Raw genomic sequence first — 19,994 nt, 5'->3', positions numbered from 1 at the left:
ATTGGACAAAAAATATAAAAGGTGTTGAATTTTGATTATTATAATTTGGTCTCATTTACATTAAGTCATTTAGCAGACAGTTTTATCCAAAGCGTCTTACAAATGAGGACAAGGAAGCAATTTACATTTATAGGAGCCTCAAGAAACTTGTAACATAATTCGGGTCTAAGGGGTTAAGAAAAAATCTTCTACGGTTTGACAGGAAATGTGTTGCAAATCCTCACAACGCAAGCACATTAAGAAAATGTGCAAACACATGCTGTAATGCTTCTCACAACACATGCAAAAAAGGGGGCCCAAAAATGTGACGGGCCTGGCTGGGATTTGCTTGTTGTGTGTGACTATTGCTCAGTGAAGTTTGTAGGTTATCTCTAAAAGGTGAGCTTTTATTTTTTTATTTTAACACCCTGATTATACCATTCCCTTGTCTTTTGTATATTATTAGCCTAAATAACCATAACCTAAATAGCCGTAGGGCAGGGCAGTGGCGCAGTAGGTAGTGCTGTCGCCTCACAGCAAGAAGGTCTCTGGGTCACTGGTTCGAACCTCGGCTCAGTTGGTGTTTCTGTGTGGAGTTTGCATGTTCTCCCTGCCTTTGTGTGGGTTTCCTCCGGGTGCTCTGGTTTCCCCCACAGTCCAAAGACATGTGGTACAGGTGAATTGGGTAGGTTAAAGTGTGTGTGTGAATATGTGTGTGGATGTTTCCCAGAGATGGGTTGCAGCTGGAAGGGCATCCGCTGCGTAAAAACTTGCTGGATAAGTTGGCGGTTCATTCTGCTGTGGCGACCCCGGATTGATAAAGGGACTAAGCCGACAAAAAAACAATGTCTATTTAAACATTGTAAATAAGCCAAGTTATCTACATGCACTGCACAGCAGGTTGTTTAACTTGCGCTTTTGATTACATTTTTTGGTTACACTTTAATTTAAGAGACATTAACTACTGCAGTATGTACTTACATCAAAATTAATAAGCACAATGCACTTATTGTGTTCATATTGTATTGAAAATGACTTAAGCGGCTATTAAGATGGGATGTGGGTAGGGTTAGGGACAGCTTTGGTGGTTTGGGTAGATTTCATTTTAAATATAATTACATAAATTAATTACAGATGTATTACATGCTAATAAATCTAAAATATAAGCAGAACGTGCATGTGCATTATACTAAATGATTCATTCAAATGAATGTACATAGCAGTTAATGCGACTTAAAATAAATTGTAACCCATTTTTATTTTACTTTATTTTAAGTTGTTTATTTGAAATAAGAATGAGACAGCAGGTTTTCCCTGATAAGACTTATTCATAAATACAACATGCTTCATATCTCAGCTTGTGGTTGTTAGGGGAGTGCGTGACCGTCTACAGCTCTTGACATTTTGGCGGCAACAATCCAAAAATAGAGGAAATTTTGAATGAAATGTGGTAGCTTTGCACAAACCGTGCAGCAGATAAGCAGAATCTCCTTCTGTCTGGTCTTTGTTGGTTTTAATTAGTGAGCAGAGAAACACAACCAGTGTCTGACAAAGTTTCTTAATCTATTAACCAAACACAAAAATCCTAGTTTAGTCTAATAATCTAAACTATGTAAACAGAGTGACAGACAGGAAGATACCATACACAACTTTCTAACCAAGATCAGACTTGTTCGCTGCCTCACAGGCATACCTTTATGAGGACGAAAGTGAGTGCAAAGTCATGCTGGAAATCTCATTGATACGCAGCTTGAAAATGTTTATTACTAGACACACTGTACACAATGTATAACAAAAAGTCAAGATACATAATGTAATGTTGTTTAATAAGTTAATCGGGTTTTAACTAAGTTTTTAAAGCTATACCAAGCTTAATATCTTTAGAGCGTTTGATTCATGTAAGTTGAGAAAGTTCATTTAATTCAACAAAAAAATTTAAGGCAGCAAGAATTTGTTTACAGTGTAAATACCTAGAGATTTTATACATATATGTGAATACATCTTTGAGCTAAAAGGATGCAGTTATTAGGTGATAATTTTAGTTAGAAACAACTGAAAAGAAATACTCAGAAAATCACATTAAAATATATTGTAATTCTGGAAGTGCACAACTGAAAATACCACAATAGTGACTGATACACTGTTCTCTAAGTAATGAGCATTTAATAAGTCTTATAACCTTTTCTTTATATAACGTTAACGTTACTTACCAGTGTTTGATGAAGTCGGGCTTTCTTCACCAGCACAAAAGGACACACTCAGCAGCAAAATCACCGTCCACTTCAGCAAAAAGTTACACTCTGTAAAGAAAATTATCTGATAGGGTTTGTCACAGTTGGCATTGTAATGCTAGTATATTAAACCGATTTAAGACAAACTTTCATTGCTCACCTCTCATTGTAGTTTTGAACACAAAAATAATTATGATTAAAATATATACAGGCCTGTTATATATAATTAAAAAACAACAACGTCTTCAAAAGTGGTGTTCACGAAAGAAAAAGCTGCAAATAAATAAATCCATGTTGTTTATTATGCCATGTGAGACTCAAGCCAAAAGTCAGCTCGCGGAGGATTCTCGCAGATTGATGAAGGGGAAAAAAAAGCAGTCGAGTGGAACTTTTATAGCGAAAGCAAACAAGAAACACCAGCCTTCCGCTTCAGGACAACTTCACGATTAAAAACAAAGCACACACAAAAAGATATGAGGGTCACACTTGTTTCTGAAGTTACTGAAAAGATAGTAGATGAAAAAGTTGACCTTCAGGGCGCCACCGTGTGTTCGAGTCTGCAACAGACCTCACTTTTAATAAGACGCAACGTATACGGACTTCAAAAACATCTGCAATTCTTATGCTTTAAAACAATAATCTTATGAACAAGCATTCGTGAAGACCGTAAAGCCACATGGCACCAAGATTGTAAACATTTGTAAAAGTGCGTTATTTGGTCTAGAAAGCGTTTGCTGAGTGATATAATAAACGTCAAAAGGTCTGCTGTACGAACATCCTAAATTAAACATATTAACTCATTAAGTTACAAGAGTATTAGTTTGCTAATCTCCATTAGATGTTGCTTTTTAGACATTTTTTGGGCGTTTATAATATGGTAATACTAGACATAAATATATATGGGCAATAATTTTGGTACATTTAATTTTATATCCATTACAATGAGAGTTTATTCACCTACCGTCTATATATATATACAGTTGAAGTCAGAATTATTAGCCCCCCTTTGAATTATTTTTCTTTTTTAAATATTTCCCAAATGATGTTTAACAGTAAGGGAATTCTCACAGTATGTCTGATAATATTTTTTTCTTCTGGACAAAGTCTTAAATTGTTTTATTTCGGCTAGAATGAAAGCAGTTTTTAATTTTTTAAACACCATTTTAAGAACAAAATTATTTAGCCCCTTACATGTTTTTTCGATAGTCAAAACAAAACAAGCCATTGTTATACAGTGACTTGTGTAAATATATATGCAGACTACAAAATTCTAACTAAATTGTATATTTTTATGTTTATCTTGGATTTTCCTGTTTGTTAAAATTGTATTTAACGTTTTTTCCCCAACATATCAATTCGAGTGCATTAATTATTGGACTATATGATTTATTTATTCTTTCCTTTTTGTTAGATTAGTTCAATTTTTGTCTTTATTGACAATCTAATAAACACTTTAATGACATAATGTATATGCACAAATATATTATAGTAAAGCAGTAAATAGAAAATATTCATTTAAAAAGAGACCTCTGAGCTTCCTATATCTTCTTATATCATATTGCAATACTAATTAATAAACAAATAAATATCTTTAGGTTCCACAAAGTCTTCAAAAACATAGTTTAGATATGCAGACTAATAAATGTGTTTGTTTGTGGACTTTGGAATTACTGAACACTACCAGGAATAACTTAACTAAACAGTTCTGGCTGTGTAATAGGCTATTGGAGTTATTGTAAACCGATTAATAACATTAAATGTATTAAATAATAATTTGATAACTTCAGTAAACTACATGATCTGAGAAATTATGCATTTCTGTAACATCACATTAAATCAATTATAAATCACAGCACTTTTCCAGATACGTTTGTTTAAATGGCAAGTATCAACCCAGCAAACAATTTTGTATTTAATAGACATCTAATAGACATCTAAATGTAGGCAGCTTGGCTAAAACAAGGCTAAATTTGGGCTGTCAGTAAAAATCTAATAGTAATTTAAGACTAGCCCAAAACTAGACTAATCATCAAATAGACAGATTAGACAGGCTTTACATGTGTCATTCATTTCTGTTCATTTGATGACTAGTTTTGACCTTTTCATATAGATTTTCACAGACAGCCCAAATTTAGCCTTGTTTTAGCAAAGACGACTATGTTTAGACATCTATTAGACATCTATTAAACACACAAAAAAATGCTTGCTGGGAAAAATGGTCACACAGATTTGTTTTTATTTTCTCCTGTTCTTCATTTAACATTCAAAAAGTCATGCACAATCATGCACAATCATTAATCTATAGAAAAGCAAACTATTTTACTAATATACTTTGCCAACAGACAGTTTTTTAGACAGATTTTAGACAGATTTTATTTTCACATCTATCAGAATGATTTTTCACATTGGCTGAAGGCTGAACTTCTGGGAAACAAGAATGACAAAAATCTGCCACTATAATTATGAAAGAGAAAATAAACCTTAATATTTAAGCATCGATTTAAACAATGGAAGCATAGCTGATCTCAACTTATACGCATAAAAGAACCAATCTGGACAAAAGCTGTTTGTCTTGATTATCTTGACACGCTGAGCAGCTTGTGTACTGACTAAACAAAACAAACTACTGAAAGAATTTACCACTAAATAGCTTCCAGCAGATCCAATAAAATCCTCCCTAAATTTTATTATACGTTTTACAACCTCTGACCGCTCCCCCACCCTATTCTTACGCTCTTCTGCCCCGGGTAAGTTTCTCATAAATCATCCTATTGTCCAATCCTTAATTAGCAAAGAACACAACCTTCTTTACAACCCTAATCACAATACTCTTTCAACATCTCATGTAAAATGCGGCTCGTCTGAAATAGCAACAAATCCGTCGTTGATTCTGTCAACTTGGACATTATTTGATTTATGCAGCACCACAGCTCGGACTGATGCTAAATCCTAGTCATAGTTAATGATTTTAGAGTTAGTACACAGTTAAATGTGTTTGTGGAATAAATGACGGTGGTTTGATCAACAGGAAACTGTGTGTATACACCTCTCTGACATTTAGTTGTATACTGAAAGCACAAAGTCTCCTAAAAAGGCCTAAAATCACGATTTAGAAAACAACCAAGTACCCATGGCATACAAAGTGACTCAGAAGCAGTGTCTTGGTCTTTATAAATCTACAGATTTTGTGGTAAACATCCAGTTAAACTATTTAAAACTGTTTTAGATATAAAACAATAATTTCATAAAACTTTCTTTTACAAAAACTTATTGTGCACATTTATGTTAATTATGTGACGTTTCACAAGCTGAAGCTGCGGTCACACTGGGCTTTTCCTCCCATAGACTTCCATTTATACGCACGCCAATACGTCAGACCGGAAATGCATGGTCATGCGTCAAGTTTCGCAGGTTGCTGCGGTGCAAAGTTCAAGCTTGGTGAACTCTGACCTGAGAAATCGCATCACTTGACTGCGTGAGACCAACCGAGGATCAAAACATGACATCTCTGGACAGAAATTTAAAATATAGAGCAATCGCTTGCTTTTTTAATCCCCGATCCCCCCTTTCTTCCTTAACCAGGGGGAGCTCTCAAGAACTACCTGATCTTGTACTCCCTTTACATGCTCATCGACCAGGCAGGAGCCCTGGGCTTAATTATCTCCGAGCTCAGGGTTCTCTCCCGAGACAGCATGCCAAACCTGCTATCATTATTAAGCAATATCTAGGGGTGCTTTCACACCTAGACTTTTGTTTCGGAACCTGTCTCGTTTGCCCAGTTGGCGTGGTTCGTTTGGCATATGTGAATCCAGCAATCGCAATTGGATCCGCGCTAAATCAATCGCTCCAATGAGTGGATCGATTGTAGTGAGAAATCGATACGATCCCAGCCCGATTATATCACAGTGTTTTATGGATATGTCATATGCATACGGCTATATGAAGAGAAAGTTATGAGTAGGGCGGGAGGTCATTCCAGACATCCTTAGTCTCCCGGAAGTTTCGGGAGTCGCCCCTCTCCCTCCTGGTCCTTAAATACATTGCGCACCCTTCTCAAGAGCAAAGAGCAACAATGTAGCAATTTTAATCCCTGTTTCGGAACAAATAAATCGATTCACAGGTGTGAACTCTTGAAATAAATATATATGGGCAGCACATTGGCTAAGTGGTTAGCACTGTTGCCTCACAGCAAGAAGGTCGCTGGTTTGAGTACCGGCTGGACCAGTTGGCATTTCTGTGTGGAGTTTGCATGTTCTCCCCTTGGCTAAGTGAGTTTCCTTGGGGTGCTCCGGTTTCCCCCACAGTCCAAAGACAAGTGCAATAGGTGAATTGAATAAACTAAATTGGCCATAGTGTATGATTGTGTGTGTGAATAAATGCGTATGGGTGTTTCCCAGTACTGGGTTGCAGCTGAAAGGGCATCCACTGCGTAAAACATATGCCGCAAAAATTGGTGGTCCATTCCACTGTGGCGACCTCTGAAATAGAGACTAAGCCGAAGGAAAATAATGAATGAATATATATTATTAATTATTATTAATTATATTGTATTAGTGAAATTTTAGTTATGAGGGAACATACTTAACTCAATCCCAAGGCCATTTATATCGAAGTTGATATTTAGCTGCACGATATTGGTGTTTCATAGCATGTCATTTTTAAGAGGTGGGTCGTTAGCCCAATGTTCAACCCTCAAACTGGAGGACCAGGACATACATACATGGACTAATTAGCTTACCCAATTCCCCTATAGCACATGTCTTTGGACTTGTGGGAGAAACCAGAGCACCCGGAGAAAACCCATGCAGACACGGGGAGAACATGCAAACTCCACAGAAATGCCAGTTTACCTATAGCTGGGGCTTGAACCAGCGACCTTCTTGCTGTGAGGTGACACCCTCTGCGCCACCGTGCCACCCTATGAGGGAACATTCAATATAATATTTTTGCAAACTGTATATTATTTTGGATTTTTTCAGATTGTTTTAAAACATAAATTTTAACCAAAATAATTGAAAAAAAGCACAATTGAGGCTTTTTTATTTATTGTGATTGTGTCATCAATACTTTGTATTGCTGTATGTGAAGTAAGGCACCAACAATCAGTGTATAATGCTTAAAAAAAGATTACTAAAGCAAACAATGATTTCCATGGAATAACTTGCATAGATTTGTGTGCTAACAGATCATTTATTTTGTCAGTTTAATTTCATGTTTCATAACAAACACATTAAAGGAACCCTGCTAGAATGTTAGCCAAAGTTCAGAATGTTCCCTGCTGGGTAAAAGTTATAAATAAAAACACATGTTCAACAAATGAAGACGCTCTGTTTAAAAGCATCCTAAAAAGAGGAGAAATGGTTGTGCCCTACTGAGGCTGGTTTCTCTCGAGTTTTTTTTTTTTTACTTTACTTTCATGAAATGGTGAAGTTTAGTTCCTCGCCACTGTCGCGACTAGCTTGCTTGGTTTGGGACTTATGGAGCTGCGCATCGATGGATTTGCTTTTCAGTGTTTGGACTTTCAGCAGTGAAAATTAAACCACACTGAACTAAACTAAACTGTCAACTCTGAAAACTGGACTGACACTGTTTCAATTTACTAGAACTTCTATTGAGCTGCATTGACACAATCTGTATATTGTAAAAGCGCTATAGCAATAAAGATTAATTGAAATGAATTAAAATTTTTCTTTTAAATCCCCCCCATGTTTTTCAAATACATTTCTATTTATGTTTTTATAGCTTTTTTTTACTTTTTTAAGATTTTAAGATTTTCCTTGGGAAATCTGAGTCTGCTTACCATTTGACATGTTAACGTATGTATTCCATTTGCTCAATGTCTGTGCAAAAAAGCCTTATTTTGCACATTATTACCAACGTACCTGATAAAAAACTACCTGTAATTTGTTGGCAATCAAAACAGTTAAGAGTGAAAATTCGTCTGAAAGGGATAGTTCACCTAAAATGTCACCCTTTGACTTGTTCCAAATCAACTTGTGCCTTTGGTTCTGCTGAATGCAAAAGGAGATTTGTTTGAAGAATTCTAGAAACTTGTAACCAAATTTTTCAATTTTGGATTTCTTCTACTAAAGCCCTCAATGTACCCACCTATCTGTCTTTCTCTAAAGTATCAGGGTTACCTCCATGGCTTGTAAAATGCCACAAAGGATAACCTGAGATTTTTTCCCCTGTCCATATCAATGGTATCAGATTGCACTTTCCCACTTTGCTCTTTTGAGGTTTAAGCAATGTATTCTTCAAATTATTATGATTTCTCAGATCATCTAAAGTTGAGGTAAGTCACTATTCATGTTATGGTATGCTACTGAGGTTGGCAGTAACAAAAATGGAATTTAACAGCCTACTTTGTGTTCATTTGAATGATCTGCAGTCAAATATTTCATGAGTATTACTGAGTCCAATGTTGGATTCTTTAAACACAATATTTTACAGTCAACCCAAAGTCTAACCCGCAACTCTCAGTGTAGATTAAAAATAAAACAATAAAAAAACACTTAAATTTTAGATAATATAACTTAAGCTTTCGCTATTTTTCTGCCACAAACTAAACACAGAATCTGCCTTCAATTAATCTTCTATGTTGGCTACTTTTTTGCATTTATTGTATTTGACTGACAGCTAAAGTGTACACTTCCAGCCCTGACCATTTGAAGTCATCCCAATTATATGGACTTTTCTCTGTTCTCTTATTACATGTCAGATGATAATAATTCTGAAGGGCTTAGAGGTTAAAAGCCTAATCGATAATTCTGTTATAAATGGAGATGGCTTTATATACAGGTGTAGCAAAACCGTCTGAGTGTTGGTTTGGTGAGAGTTTAAAAATCCGCTTCAAGTGGCGTCGCGCTCAAAAATGGTGAGAATTGTTTTTACTATGTGACTAATAGTTCAATAAAATAAACTAATTTCTTACAAAATATTTTAACGCTATTCTACAAATATGTTAAATTCGTCGACGAACCTTTATTGTCGGAGTTTGAGGGAGAAAAGACCTGTTTTGACATCAGGGTGTTCAACGATATTGCCTGTCTTCATCTGCGCTGGCTGCTCGACAGAGATATTTGACAGACATGTGCTTAAGGTGCTTTATACCTCAAAATTATGTCGAATAAAATACGAAGAAGAAATATCAAAATTTTGTGAGTTTATATATGTATGTATATATTAAAGGTAATTTCTCCTCGCAGGTGAATGGATTAACTTGGCATCTTAGGTGTTTGCATTGCTCTGTGTGCGCAGTGTCTTTGGGTCACCAGAACAGCTGTTTCATCCGAAATAAAGAGATTTTCTGCAGAACTGATTATAACAGGTAAAGTATTTAACATTTGAATTTGTATTTTTTATTGTTATGACTGAAATTCAGGGCTATTCTATTAAATATTGTTTTATTAACACTTTTGAGTGTAAATAAACATTATATTATGCTGTCTAAAACATATAAAACATGACTGAAAACATGTAAACACGTGGGGTATTTTATGCTTAGAAAAAAGACAAAAATTTTTATCTTTAAGTTTAAGAAAGTGTCATCAATAGTTTGCATTTTTTAATTATGAGAGAAACTGGGAGTGCATGTTTCAATAATATAATTATCTATCTGTCTGTCTGTCTGTCTGTCTGTCTATCTATCTATCTGTTTGTCTGTCTGTCTATCTTTCTGTCTGTCTGTCTGTCTGCAGTGTTAGGGAGGCTACTTTGGAAATTTAATAGATTACAGGTTACAAATTACACAATTTAAAATGAAATAAGTACCTTTTCAATTACTTTGTAAAAGTAAAGTAACTGAATACATCAGATTACTTTTTGATTACTTTTAAGTATCTATTAAATATTAAAATTATTAAATCATTTTCAAGCATTTATGCCAAGAAGGTGTTTCCGTACAGTAGGTCTGTTTACTAAACGAATTTCTAAATCTTTCATCAAGGCAAAGCAAGGCAAGTTTATTTATATACCACATTTCAGTGGCAAATCAAAGTGCTTTACATAAACAAGAATAAAAAAAAACACAAGTATAAGAAAATAAAAAAAAACAAATAATAAAAATGATTAAAAACAGATGAAAATGTGTTAAAACAGATTATAAAAGAATGAAAAAGAAAAGAAAGACACAATAGTGCTATCTGTGGGGCGTAGCACAGTGCTCATTCAGTAAAGGCACAGCTAAACAGATGTGTTTTCAGTCTTGATTTCAATGTGCCTAATGTTGCAGCACATCTGATCGTTTCTGGTAGCTGATTCCAGCAGCGGGGATTGTAGTAGCTGAAAGCTAATTCACCCTGCTTTGACTGAACTCTCAAAGTTTCTAGTTTATATGATCCTAAAGATCTGAGTGATCTGACTGTTATAATGACATAAAACTATTTTAAATTATGTATTTCGTATACTAATGTACAACTAAAGACATGTGTAAAGCTTATATTTTAGATAGCCTAAGACGTGCTGGATTCCGCCATTTTGAAGTGAAAGCGGTCGGCCGTCCGTTGATCCTATTGCTGTTAAAATGCCAAGCAGCTGCTTTGTTTTTTTATTTGTTTATTTAAAAAAGCGCATTAAAGCTGAGAAACAACCTGAAAGACGACGATACAACACTTACTATGACAATCATTAACACTTTTAATAGTTTATTTTACAGACTTATAATATGCTGTTGTTCTATTGGAGTTTTCATTCCAAATTGGCCGTCGTGCCATCTAGTGGCTGTTCACCAAATTGCACTAGAGTGTCGCCTCTTGGTCATTTTATGCTCTTTGGTAATATATAAGAGACAAAAAAAATATGTGAAGACAATAAATGTGTTTTTTCTAACGCAATTATTGTCTTCATGTATTTATTTTCTCTTATATATTACTGTCAACATTGCTAATTATTATTTTGTTTTGCTTTTTGAAGTATGTTGTTGTATTTTGCACTGTCTGGAGCCAGCACTTAAGCTTTTCACTCATCATAGTACATGTGCTGCTGATGATGTGACAATAAAAGTGACTTGATTTGAAACCAAATTTGTAAAGTTATACCAAACTGAACATACGTCTTCGTTACTTTACTTTCTTTTCAGTACTTTTGGCATAAAATGTGCTCGATGTGGCCATCAAGTCAGTGCAAATGACTGGATTCGTAGGGCTGGAAATGACATCTACCACCTCGCCTGCTTTGCTTGCTTCTTCTGCAAAAGACAGCTTTCTACAGGCGAAGAGTTCGGCTTGATGGAGAACCAGGTTCTCTGTCGTGTTCACTACGACATTACACTGCTAAACCTGCAGCAACTGTCAGACAACGGTACGTTTATTTCTGTCATAATTATAATATGTGTAACAGTCAGCTTTTTGACTATTTCATGCATGTTTCAAGCTGAATAGTACACCAAGACAATAGTTTACATGCTAACTAGAAAGCTCCATGTTAAAATGAGGTCATTTGTATCATTACAGGAAATCTAATACATTTGGATGGAGCTCTACCCATTCAGTATCTCCCAAAGGCGTCTAAAAGACCTCGTACTTCATTCACCTCAGAGCAGATACAGGTACGATTTACATGCACTCTCAAACCTGATGGGTTCAGATTACTCTCATCATTTGTGGAATCTTTTTGCTACAATCTAGTTTTTATGTTAGTATAAATTATGTTTGTTTTGTTCAACAGCATGTGTAATGCTTCACTGAAAAAAGTGTTGCATGCAGAACTGTTGCAAACAATTTATTTGTGTTGAATTTAAACAAACAAATTAAATTCAATAATGTTCAACTTAATTTGTTTGTTTAAATTCAACACAAATAAATTGTTTACAACCACTTAACGTAAAAAAAAACAAGCGTAAATCCAAGGAATCATCTTTAAAAAAAAATTTCAGTGTAGTTGTCTCTCATTTATAGCTCCTATATTGATCACACTTTACAATAGGGTTTCATTAGTTAATACATTTACTAACGTGAACAATTAAAGAACAATACTTGCATAGTATTTATTAATTATAGTTCAACATTTACTAATGCATTATTAACATCCAAATTCATGCTTGTTATTATTAGGTAATGCACTTGAGTTAACATGAACTAACAACTTTGTTTCCATTAACTAGCATGAACAAATGCTGTAATTAATGTATTTTTCAGTGTTTGTTCACGTTGGTAAAAGCATTAACTAACATGAACTAATGCAACCTTATTGTAATATGATACCCTTATTTCCAACCTACTTGTGCCAGTGTTGTGTAGCACCACATAAACTCATATGTTAATGATTAAAATTATAGCTCACCCAAAATGGAAACTGCCTTGATCATTTACTTTTGCCACAAACCTGTTTGAGTTTTTTGAACAAAAAAAGTTATTTAAAACTTTTGGATGCCGGTACTATTGACTTCCATAGTATTTGTTTTTCCTATTATGGGTGTCAATAGTTTTCAGTTTCTAACAGTATATGGGAAACCATTTGAGGGTGGGTAAATAGTCAGCAAATAACATTTTGGTGTAAAAAATAAAAAATAAAATCCTTAGAGAGTTAGGAATATCTGTCGACTTTTTTTTTTACACTTGAATAATAGTAATAGAATAATACACTCACCGACCACTTTATTTGGTACACCTGTCCAACTGCTTATTAACACAAATTTCTAATCAGCCAATCACATGTCAGCAACTGCATTTAGGCATGTAAACATGCTCAAGACGATCAACTGCAGTTCAAACTGAGCAGCAGAATGGGGAAGAAAGGTGATTTAAGTGACTGAATGTGGCATGGTTTTTGGTGCCAGACGGGCTGGTCTGAATATTTCAGAAACTGCTGATCTACTGGGATTTTCACGCATAACCATTTCTAGGGTTTACAGAGAATGGTCTGAAAAAAAAGGGTCTGAAAATATCCAGTGAGTGGCAGTTCTGTGGGCGTAAATACCTTGTTGATGCCAGAGGTCAGAGGAGAATGGCCAGACTGGTTCCAGCTGATAGAAAGGCAACAGTAACTCAAATAACCACTCGTTACAACCGAGGTATGCAGACGATCATCTCTGAACACACAACATGTCGTACCTTGAGGCGGATGGGCTACAGCAGCAGAAAACCACACTGGGTGCCACTCCTGTCAACTAAGAACAGGAAACTGAGGCTACAATTCACACAGGCTCACCAAAATTGGACTATAGAAGATTGTTGCCTGGTTTTATGAGTCTCGATTACTGCTGTGACATTTTAGAATTTGTGGGGTCAGAATTTGGCATCAAGAACATATAAGCATGGATCCATTCTGCCTTGTATCAACGCTTCAGGCTGGTGGTGGTGGTGGTGGTGTAATGGTGTGGGGGATATTTTCATCGCACACTTTGGTATCATGTCAACGCCACAGCCTACCTGAGTATTGTTGCTGACCATGTCTATTCCTTTATGACCACAGTGTACCATCTTATGATGGCTACTTCCAGCAAGATAACACGCCATGTCACAAAGCGCGAATCATCTCAAACTGGTTTCTTAAACATGACAATGAGTTCACTGTACTCATATGGCCTCCACAGTCACCAGAGCTCAATCCAATAGAGCACCTTTGGGATGTGGTTTAACGGGTGATTCACATCATGGATGTGCAGCCGACAAATCAGCAGCAACTGTGTGATGCTATCATGTCAATATGGACCAAAATCTCTGAGGAATATTTCCAGTACCTTGTTAAATCTATGCCACGAAGGATTAAGGCAGCTCTGAAAGAAAAAGGGGGTCCAACCCAGTACTAGTACCTAATAAAGTGGCCGGTGAGTGTAGAGTGAAGTATACTGTACAATATTTTCAGACAACTGTAGTAACCCTACAAATTTCAATATAACATAAATCTCTGAAAATACCAACATATTACAAATATTAAGGACTAAATTATGTTTCTCTACGTTAATATTTTGCAAAAACACACAAAATAAACTCAATTTTAACACTTATTTCCCCATTTTTATACTAGGAAAGCTCAGTTTTAGTTCACTGTAATACATTTTTCTTTTGTTCACGTAACCTGTTTCTATTAAATAAAATCAACTGTTTAGATTGTCTGTGAAATTAGCTCGTTTGATTGAATTAATTCAGTTTTACAGTGTGCCGCCTTTTCTCCACATGTGGTTAAAGGACATTAAAATACTGCTAGACAGCTACAGTGGTGTGAAAAAAGTGTTAGCCTCCTTACAAACTTCTTTTTTTGCATGTTTCAACACTTTAATGTTTCAGATTATCAAACAAGTTTAAATATTAGTCGAGAGGCCAACACTTTTTCACACAGGGCTATGTACTGTAAGTTTGGATTTTGTTTTCTCTTAATAAAAAAAAAAAACCTTTAGTTAAAAACTGTATGATGTGTTCACTTGCTATTAGGGATGTAACTGTATCAGAATTTCACGGTACGATAATACCTCGGTATGAAAGGCACGGTACGGTATTTATTGAATAATTTACAAGAAAAAACAACTCTAATGAAAAGACTCGAAAAAAGTGCCAAAAGTGTTTATTTACCTTAGCACTGAACATATCAATGACTTACAAATTAGCCATCTATCTGTAAGTTTCGAAACAGGAACTTGAATTTTTCAATTTTATTAATAAAAAATTATTAAACCATATAAAAAAAAAATAAAGTTTCAATTTAGTATTGTTGAAAACTCGTCACATTCAACATTTAATCACTCACTCACTTGGATAGAGATGGGAACTGAAACTGAAATGCTTCCAAACATCCGATTTAAAACCCGCTCTAGGTTCGATCATTTCCAGCTCTTTTTCTTCCCCGCTAACACACTCAATTTCCGCATTACTGGATCTGTAGTGACAACAGACCGCAAAGGATGATGCCCACGCCTGGGCTGATGGGAATTGTAGTTCCTGCTACCTCCTGTTCGCTTCATTTGCCTATGCAAACTTTTCTCAGAAATATAGTTTTATTGAGTCATGCGCCTACGGTAATATTGAAAAAAATTACTATTGCGGTATGACGGTATTTTCAATATATTGTTACATCCCTACTTGCTATCTTTGACTAATATTTAAACTAGTTCGATGATCTCAAACATTGAGAAGGTTGACAAGCATGCAAATAAAAGAAGAAATAAGTACACTTTTTCTGTATGACTTTGCAAGCCTAACAAATGAATGAAGGCAAAATCACACGGATGTTCACCACTCCCATACAATCGGTGTTTGATTTGCACAGATTATGCAGACGCACTTCATCCGAGACAAGAACCCTGATGCTGCGACTCTGCAGAGGCTGGCAGACACAACCGGACTGAGCCGAAGAGTCATTCAGGTGCTTTTTCTTGTTAGCATGTCAGCTAAAAACCGAAGGATTTATTTATAGTGTTGAATTCCCTGCAGGTTTGGTTCCAGAACTGCAGAGCCAGACAGAAGAGGATCCCCCTTCATGACAGCATTCCCGAACGGGACAGATATCAGACCTCTGCAATGCCCTTTCTGTCCGATTTAAGCAGTACTTCATGCTCTCAGGTAGATCTGAGTCTGTCCATGATTTCAGCATCTGATCCTATACATTATTATGTATAATTATTATTGATAGGGGGAGTGTTTTGATTGTATGCATACAGTATACAGTTCAATAATATCTTTCAAATAAATGATTACTTAGCATTAAAAGAGGCAAAAAAGAGATTTATAATGTTATAACTCAAGTAAATGCTGTTCTTTTAAACTTTTGCTTTTAGATTTACAGTTTTTCTCAGTGGCTTTGGTGCATTTCTCACAACACTATTTACATTTGCACAACAGTTAATGCATTTCTCAAAACAGCTAGTCATTTGTGCACATCATAGTAGCACAGTAGCATAGTCCTGCGTTTTTGAACTTTCGCAATACATGTCAGTTATGTTTCAAGTTATCTATTGATTACAGTTTTTCTCGATTGCTTGGATGCAGTTGTCAACTGAAACTCCACATTTTCAAAACAGTTAACACACAGGCCTAAACTGCGGCACTCATGGTCAAAATGACACATTTTGCTTGCAAAAGGCACATATTGTGTCAAAACATTTAACATATGCAACAAAAGCTAGTTTTACCTTCAAACTACACAACTTGCAAACAAGTATATGAGCTCTTTCAATTAATCATTACACAATGGACAACAAAATACAAAATACAAAACTCAAAATGCACCACCATTGCTTGCCATTGTAGCTTATAGCCAATGGCATTTGTTGTCTCTATTTGGGCTGTCAAATTCGCCTTTTTGCAAAGAATTGGATCAAGAATAAGATGTGCTTTGATTGAATATATATTGAATTCATGACATTTTTCAAACTGTGGCTGAAAACTGAAATACTGTATATAAAAAAACCAGACAAAAGTGATAAAATACTGTAAATATTAGAGAAAACACATGTAAACTAATATACTACAGTATAGGACATAGCCATATTGACCTCCTCCATCAATGCTGGCACAGAACAACACAGACCTTCCATCGTTTTTATAAGGTTTGCAGAATGATGGCTAATTGAAGATTTGTGTGAAGGAGTGTCAAACCGGTGCTTCAGTGATTTCATACTGATGTTGGTAGTTTTTAATAGTTAGGAACAGATGGATTCTGTTTGGTTACCAAAACTAAAACAATGGAGTTTGGACTGCTTGAATGACATCTGTGTTAACTGTTTGGAAAAATGGTAGGGAAAATGTGTCAACCCAATGAGAAAGGGTTTACACATTTGCAAGACCGGTCCTCTGCTCTGCTGGGATAGTGATAATGAAAATGAAGAGGAACCTAGTTTCTTTAACCAGGTCAAAGCAAACTAGAAAAACTGTAAAAATAATCCAGCCATCAAGCTCCTTTATCCATTGGTATGTAATAATTCGAGCAAAAATCGGTGGATGTCTGTTTAATGGCAACCACAATTTAGCAGATGTCCAGTCAAATAATGACTATTACTCTATTCATCCACTGAACAGTTCAGCGGTGACCATAAAGGCACTGTGTAATGTGTGATGCATCGATTCCATGCTCTGTCAATTAACGCCACCATTCCTTGAAATAACCTTAATGTCTTGTATTGATTTGGACACACTTAAGCTTTACAAAAGTCACAATGGCCACTGATTTTAAATGGCCTGTCTTTCCCGGTCATTCAAGTGTAATTTAGTTTCTGCGCTGCGGACCAGTTGATCAATTCTCAAAGCTTACACTTTTATTATTTATTTATTTATTTATTCTAAAATTAGCATTTTTAAGCTACTCTTGCATGCTAGCTAAGTAATTTTACAATTATATTGACAGACACTGACAAGTTCTTTTCATAGCCTTTCAAGTGACCTGAACATAAACATACGAGGTTGAGAAAAAAATCTTATTTTAGGAGAAAATTTCAGAAGGCATTTGAAGGTTTTTGCATCTAAACTCTTCTTATATTCAACATCATATGTTAGCACATTTTCTCTCTTTTTTATTACCTAACAGTGTGTTTTCAGTTGTGCCCACATGATGGCACTATTTTAGATTGGCTTGACTAATATATTTCTGTCTAGGGGTGCCCAAACTTAGCCCTGGAGAGCCGGTGTCCTGCAAACTTTAATTCCAACCCTAATCAGACACACCTGGGCTAGTTATTCAAGCTCTTACTAGGATTTCTAGAAACATCCTTAAAGGTGTATTGAGGCAAGTTGGAGGTAAAATTTGAGTTTGGACACCCCTGGTGTAGTTCTGTAATATATCAAAATAATGTGGCATCGCTATTTGATGCTTCACTTTCATAATACTAGTATATGCATCAAAGACAAGATATCCCATTTTGATCAAATTGCATTTGCAAAAGGGGTTTGACAGGCAAATGAATATTTTTGGGCTTCACTTTATTTTTAAATAGAGTCTTTTAATGTGCCATCAGATGATTCTTGTTTTTAAATTGGCTAGACAAGATTTTCAGGTCTAAAAAATTGGGTTACCCTTTATTTTAGGCTGTGCTTGTTAAAGTGTAACCACTGAGTAATTACATGTACTTATTATATGGTTAGGGTTAGAATGGGTGTGGATTTTAAGGTTAGTTACTTGTCATTATGCATAATTAATTACTTGTAAGTATGTGGAACATGTGGAACAAGGAAGTTTAACCAAACATTGTTACACTGACTGACATTTTAGTGGTTGTCTTCTGTGAATGATGGTAAAATGTATGATAGTCGTTCTAATGATAATGTTCTAATAAACAATTTTATAAAATGTCTTGTTGTTTTGATGCTTGAAAATTACTTTTTGCCTTTGAGCCAAATACAGTTGAAACCAGAAGTTTACATACACTGTATAAAAAGGCACATAACCATATTAAAAAGTCAGATGTTAATGTGACTAAACTTTTTCTCTTTTAGGTAAGTTAGGACTATCAAATTTGTTTCTGTTAAGCTTAATAGCAGAATAATAAGAGAGATATTTTTTGAGAAATTGTTATAACTTTTCTTGAAAGTCAAGTTTACATACAAGTTTACATACAATAAGATTATTATGCCTGTGAAAAAAGGTTTTGGAAGTTTCTGATTGGCTGATTGACAACATTTGAGTTAATTGGAGGCACAACTGTAGAATAGTATTTAAGGAAACCCTCAAACACACTGCTTCCTTGTGTGACAACATGGGGAAATCAACAAGCCAGAATCAACAAAAAAGCCAGATTACAATTTGCTAAATTACACTGGGGAAAAGAATAATTTTTGTAGACATGTCCTGTGGTCTGATGGAACTAAGATTGAACTGTTTGGCCATAATGACCAGTGTTACATTTGGAGGACAAAGGGGAAACCTTACACGCCTAGGAACATCATCCCAACTGTGAAGTATGGGGGCAGCAGCATCATGTTTTGGGGCTGTTTTGCTGCAGGAGGGACTGGTCCACTTCACAGTATAGATGACATCATGAAGAAAGAACATCATGTAGAAAAACTGAAGCAACATCTCAAGACATCAGCCAGAAAATTAAAACTTGGCCACAAATGGGTCTTCCTAACAGACCATGACCCTTAGCATACTGCCAAATTAGTTAAAATGTGCTTTAAGGACAACAGAGTGAATGTTTTGGAGTGGCCATCACAAAGCCCTGAACCCAATCCTATAGAAAATTTGTGGGCAGAGTTAAAAAAGCTTGTGCGAGCAAGACAACCTACAAATCTGACTCAGTTACACCAATTCCGTGAGGAGGAATGGGCCAAAATTCCTTTCAACTATTGTGAAAAGCTTGTGGAAGATGGCCAAAACATTTGACTAAAGTTATGCAGTTTAAAAGCAAAACTAAAAACAAAATACCAATGAACTGTATGTAAACTTTTGACTGTCTAGAAATTAATAAAAAATTATCCCAAAAAAAAAAAAAAAAAAATATATATATATATATATATATATATATATATATATATATTTATATATATATATATTTCTCCCATTATTCAGGTATTTAGCAAATGTAAAAAAATCTAGGTAAACCTAACAGACCTAAAATAGTAAACGTTTAGTATGACCATCAGACATTTTTTAGAAAATGGTTATGTTCCTTTTTTTTTGTTTTTTTATAGTGTATGTAAACTTCTGGTTTTAGATAATGGTAGATAATGTCATGGAGTTATTAAAGTATCATACAGGTACTTTTTGAAGCATTGTAAAATATTTCCTCATAAAAGAAACAGAAAATGAATTAAATTACATTTTTAAAAACTAGGTGATCAGGTCAACCTCCTCCCCAAATAGAAACATTTCTCATAGGTTTTGTCTTTCTGCTTTCTCTCGGTCTCATCATTGTTTAAG

The 19,994-nt window shown here is 35.2% G+C and overlaps 2 protein-coding genes across 5 annotated transcripts in view; one reads left to right on the top strand and one right to left on the bottom strand.

Moving 5' to 3' along the window:
• Positions 1-9,290, bottom strand: part of ptgs1 (prostaglandin-endoperoxide synthase 1) — a 42,445-nt gene extending 33,155 nt beyond the window's left edge. For 2 of the 4 annotated variants that reach the window (XR_015489916.1, XR_015944595.1), the window contains exons 1-2: positions 2,371-2,658; positions 2,190-2,279 (exon numbers count right to left, since the gene is read on the bottom strand). Coding sequence is in view for 2 of the 4 variants with exons in the window: in XM_087251183.1 (XP_087107309.1) it covers positions 2,190-2,279; positions 9,193-9,235 (133 nt within the window). In the remaining 2 variants the exon portion in view is untranslated. 4 annotated transcript variants of the gene reach the window in all.
• lhx6b (LIM homeobox 6b) lies at positions 9,050-15,908 on the top strand. The gene is given in 7 exon segments (XM_087254629.1): positions 9,050-9,312; positions 9,419-9,540; positions 11,290-11,510; positions 11,663-11,757; positions 15,414-15,509; positions 15,578-15,682; positions 15,685-15,908. Coding segments are annotated over 7 exon segments (837 nt in total). The 5' UTR covers positions 9,050-9,171; the 3' UTR covers positions 15,742-15,908.
• Positions 15,909-19,994: the final 4,086 nt, after the last annotated feature.

Source organism: Danio rerio, chromosome 5 (assembly GCF_052040795.2).
Source record: "Danio rerio strain M-AB ecotype USA chromosome 5, GRCz13ab, whole genome shotgun sequence".
NCBI classification, from domain to species: Eukaryota; Metazoa; Chordata; class Actinopteri; order Cypriniformes; family Danionidae; genus Danio; species Danio rerio.
Note: the sequence above shows the minus strand (reverse complement) of the source record. Positions and strands in the feature narration are given on the sequence as shown.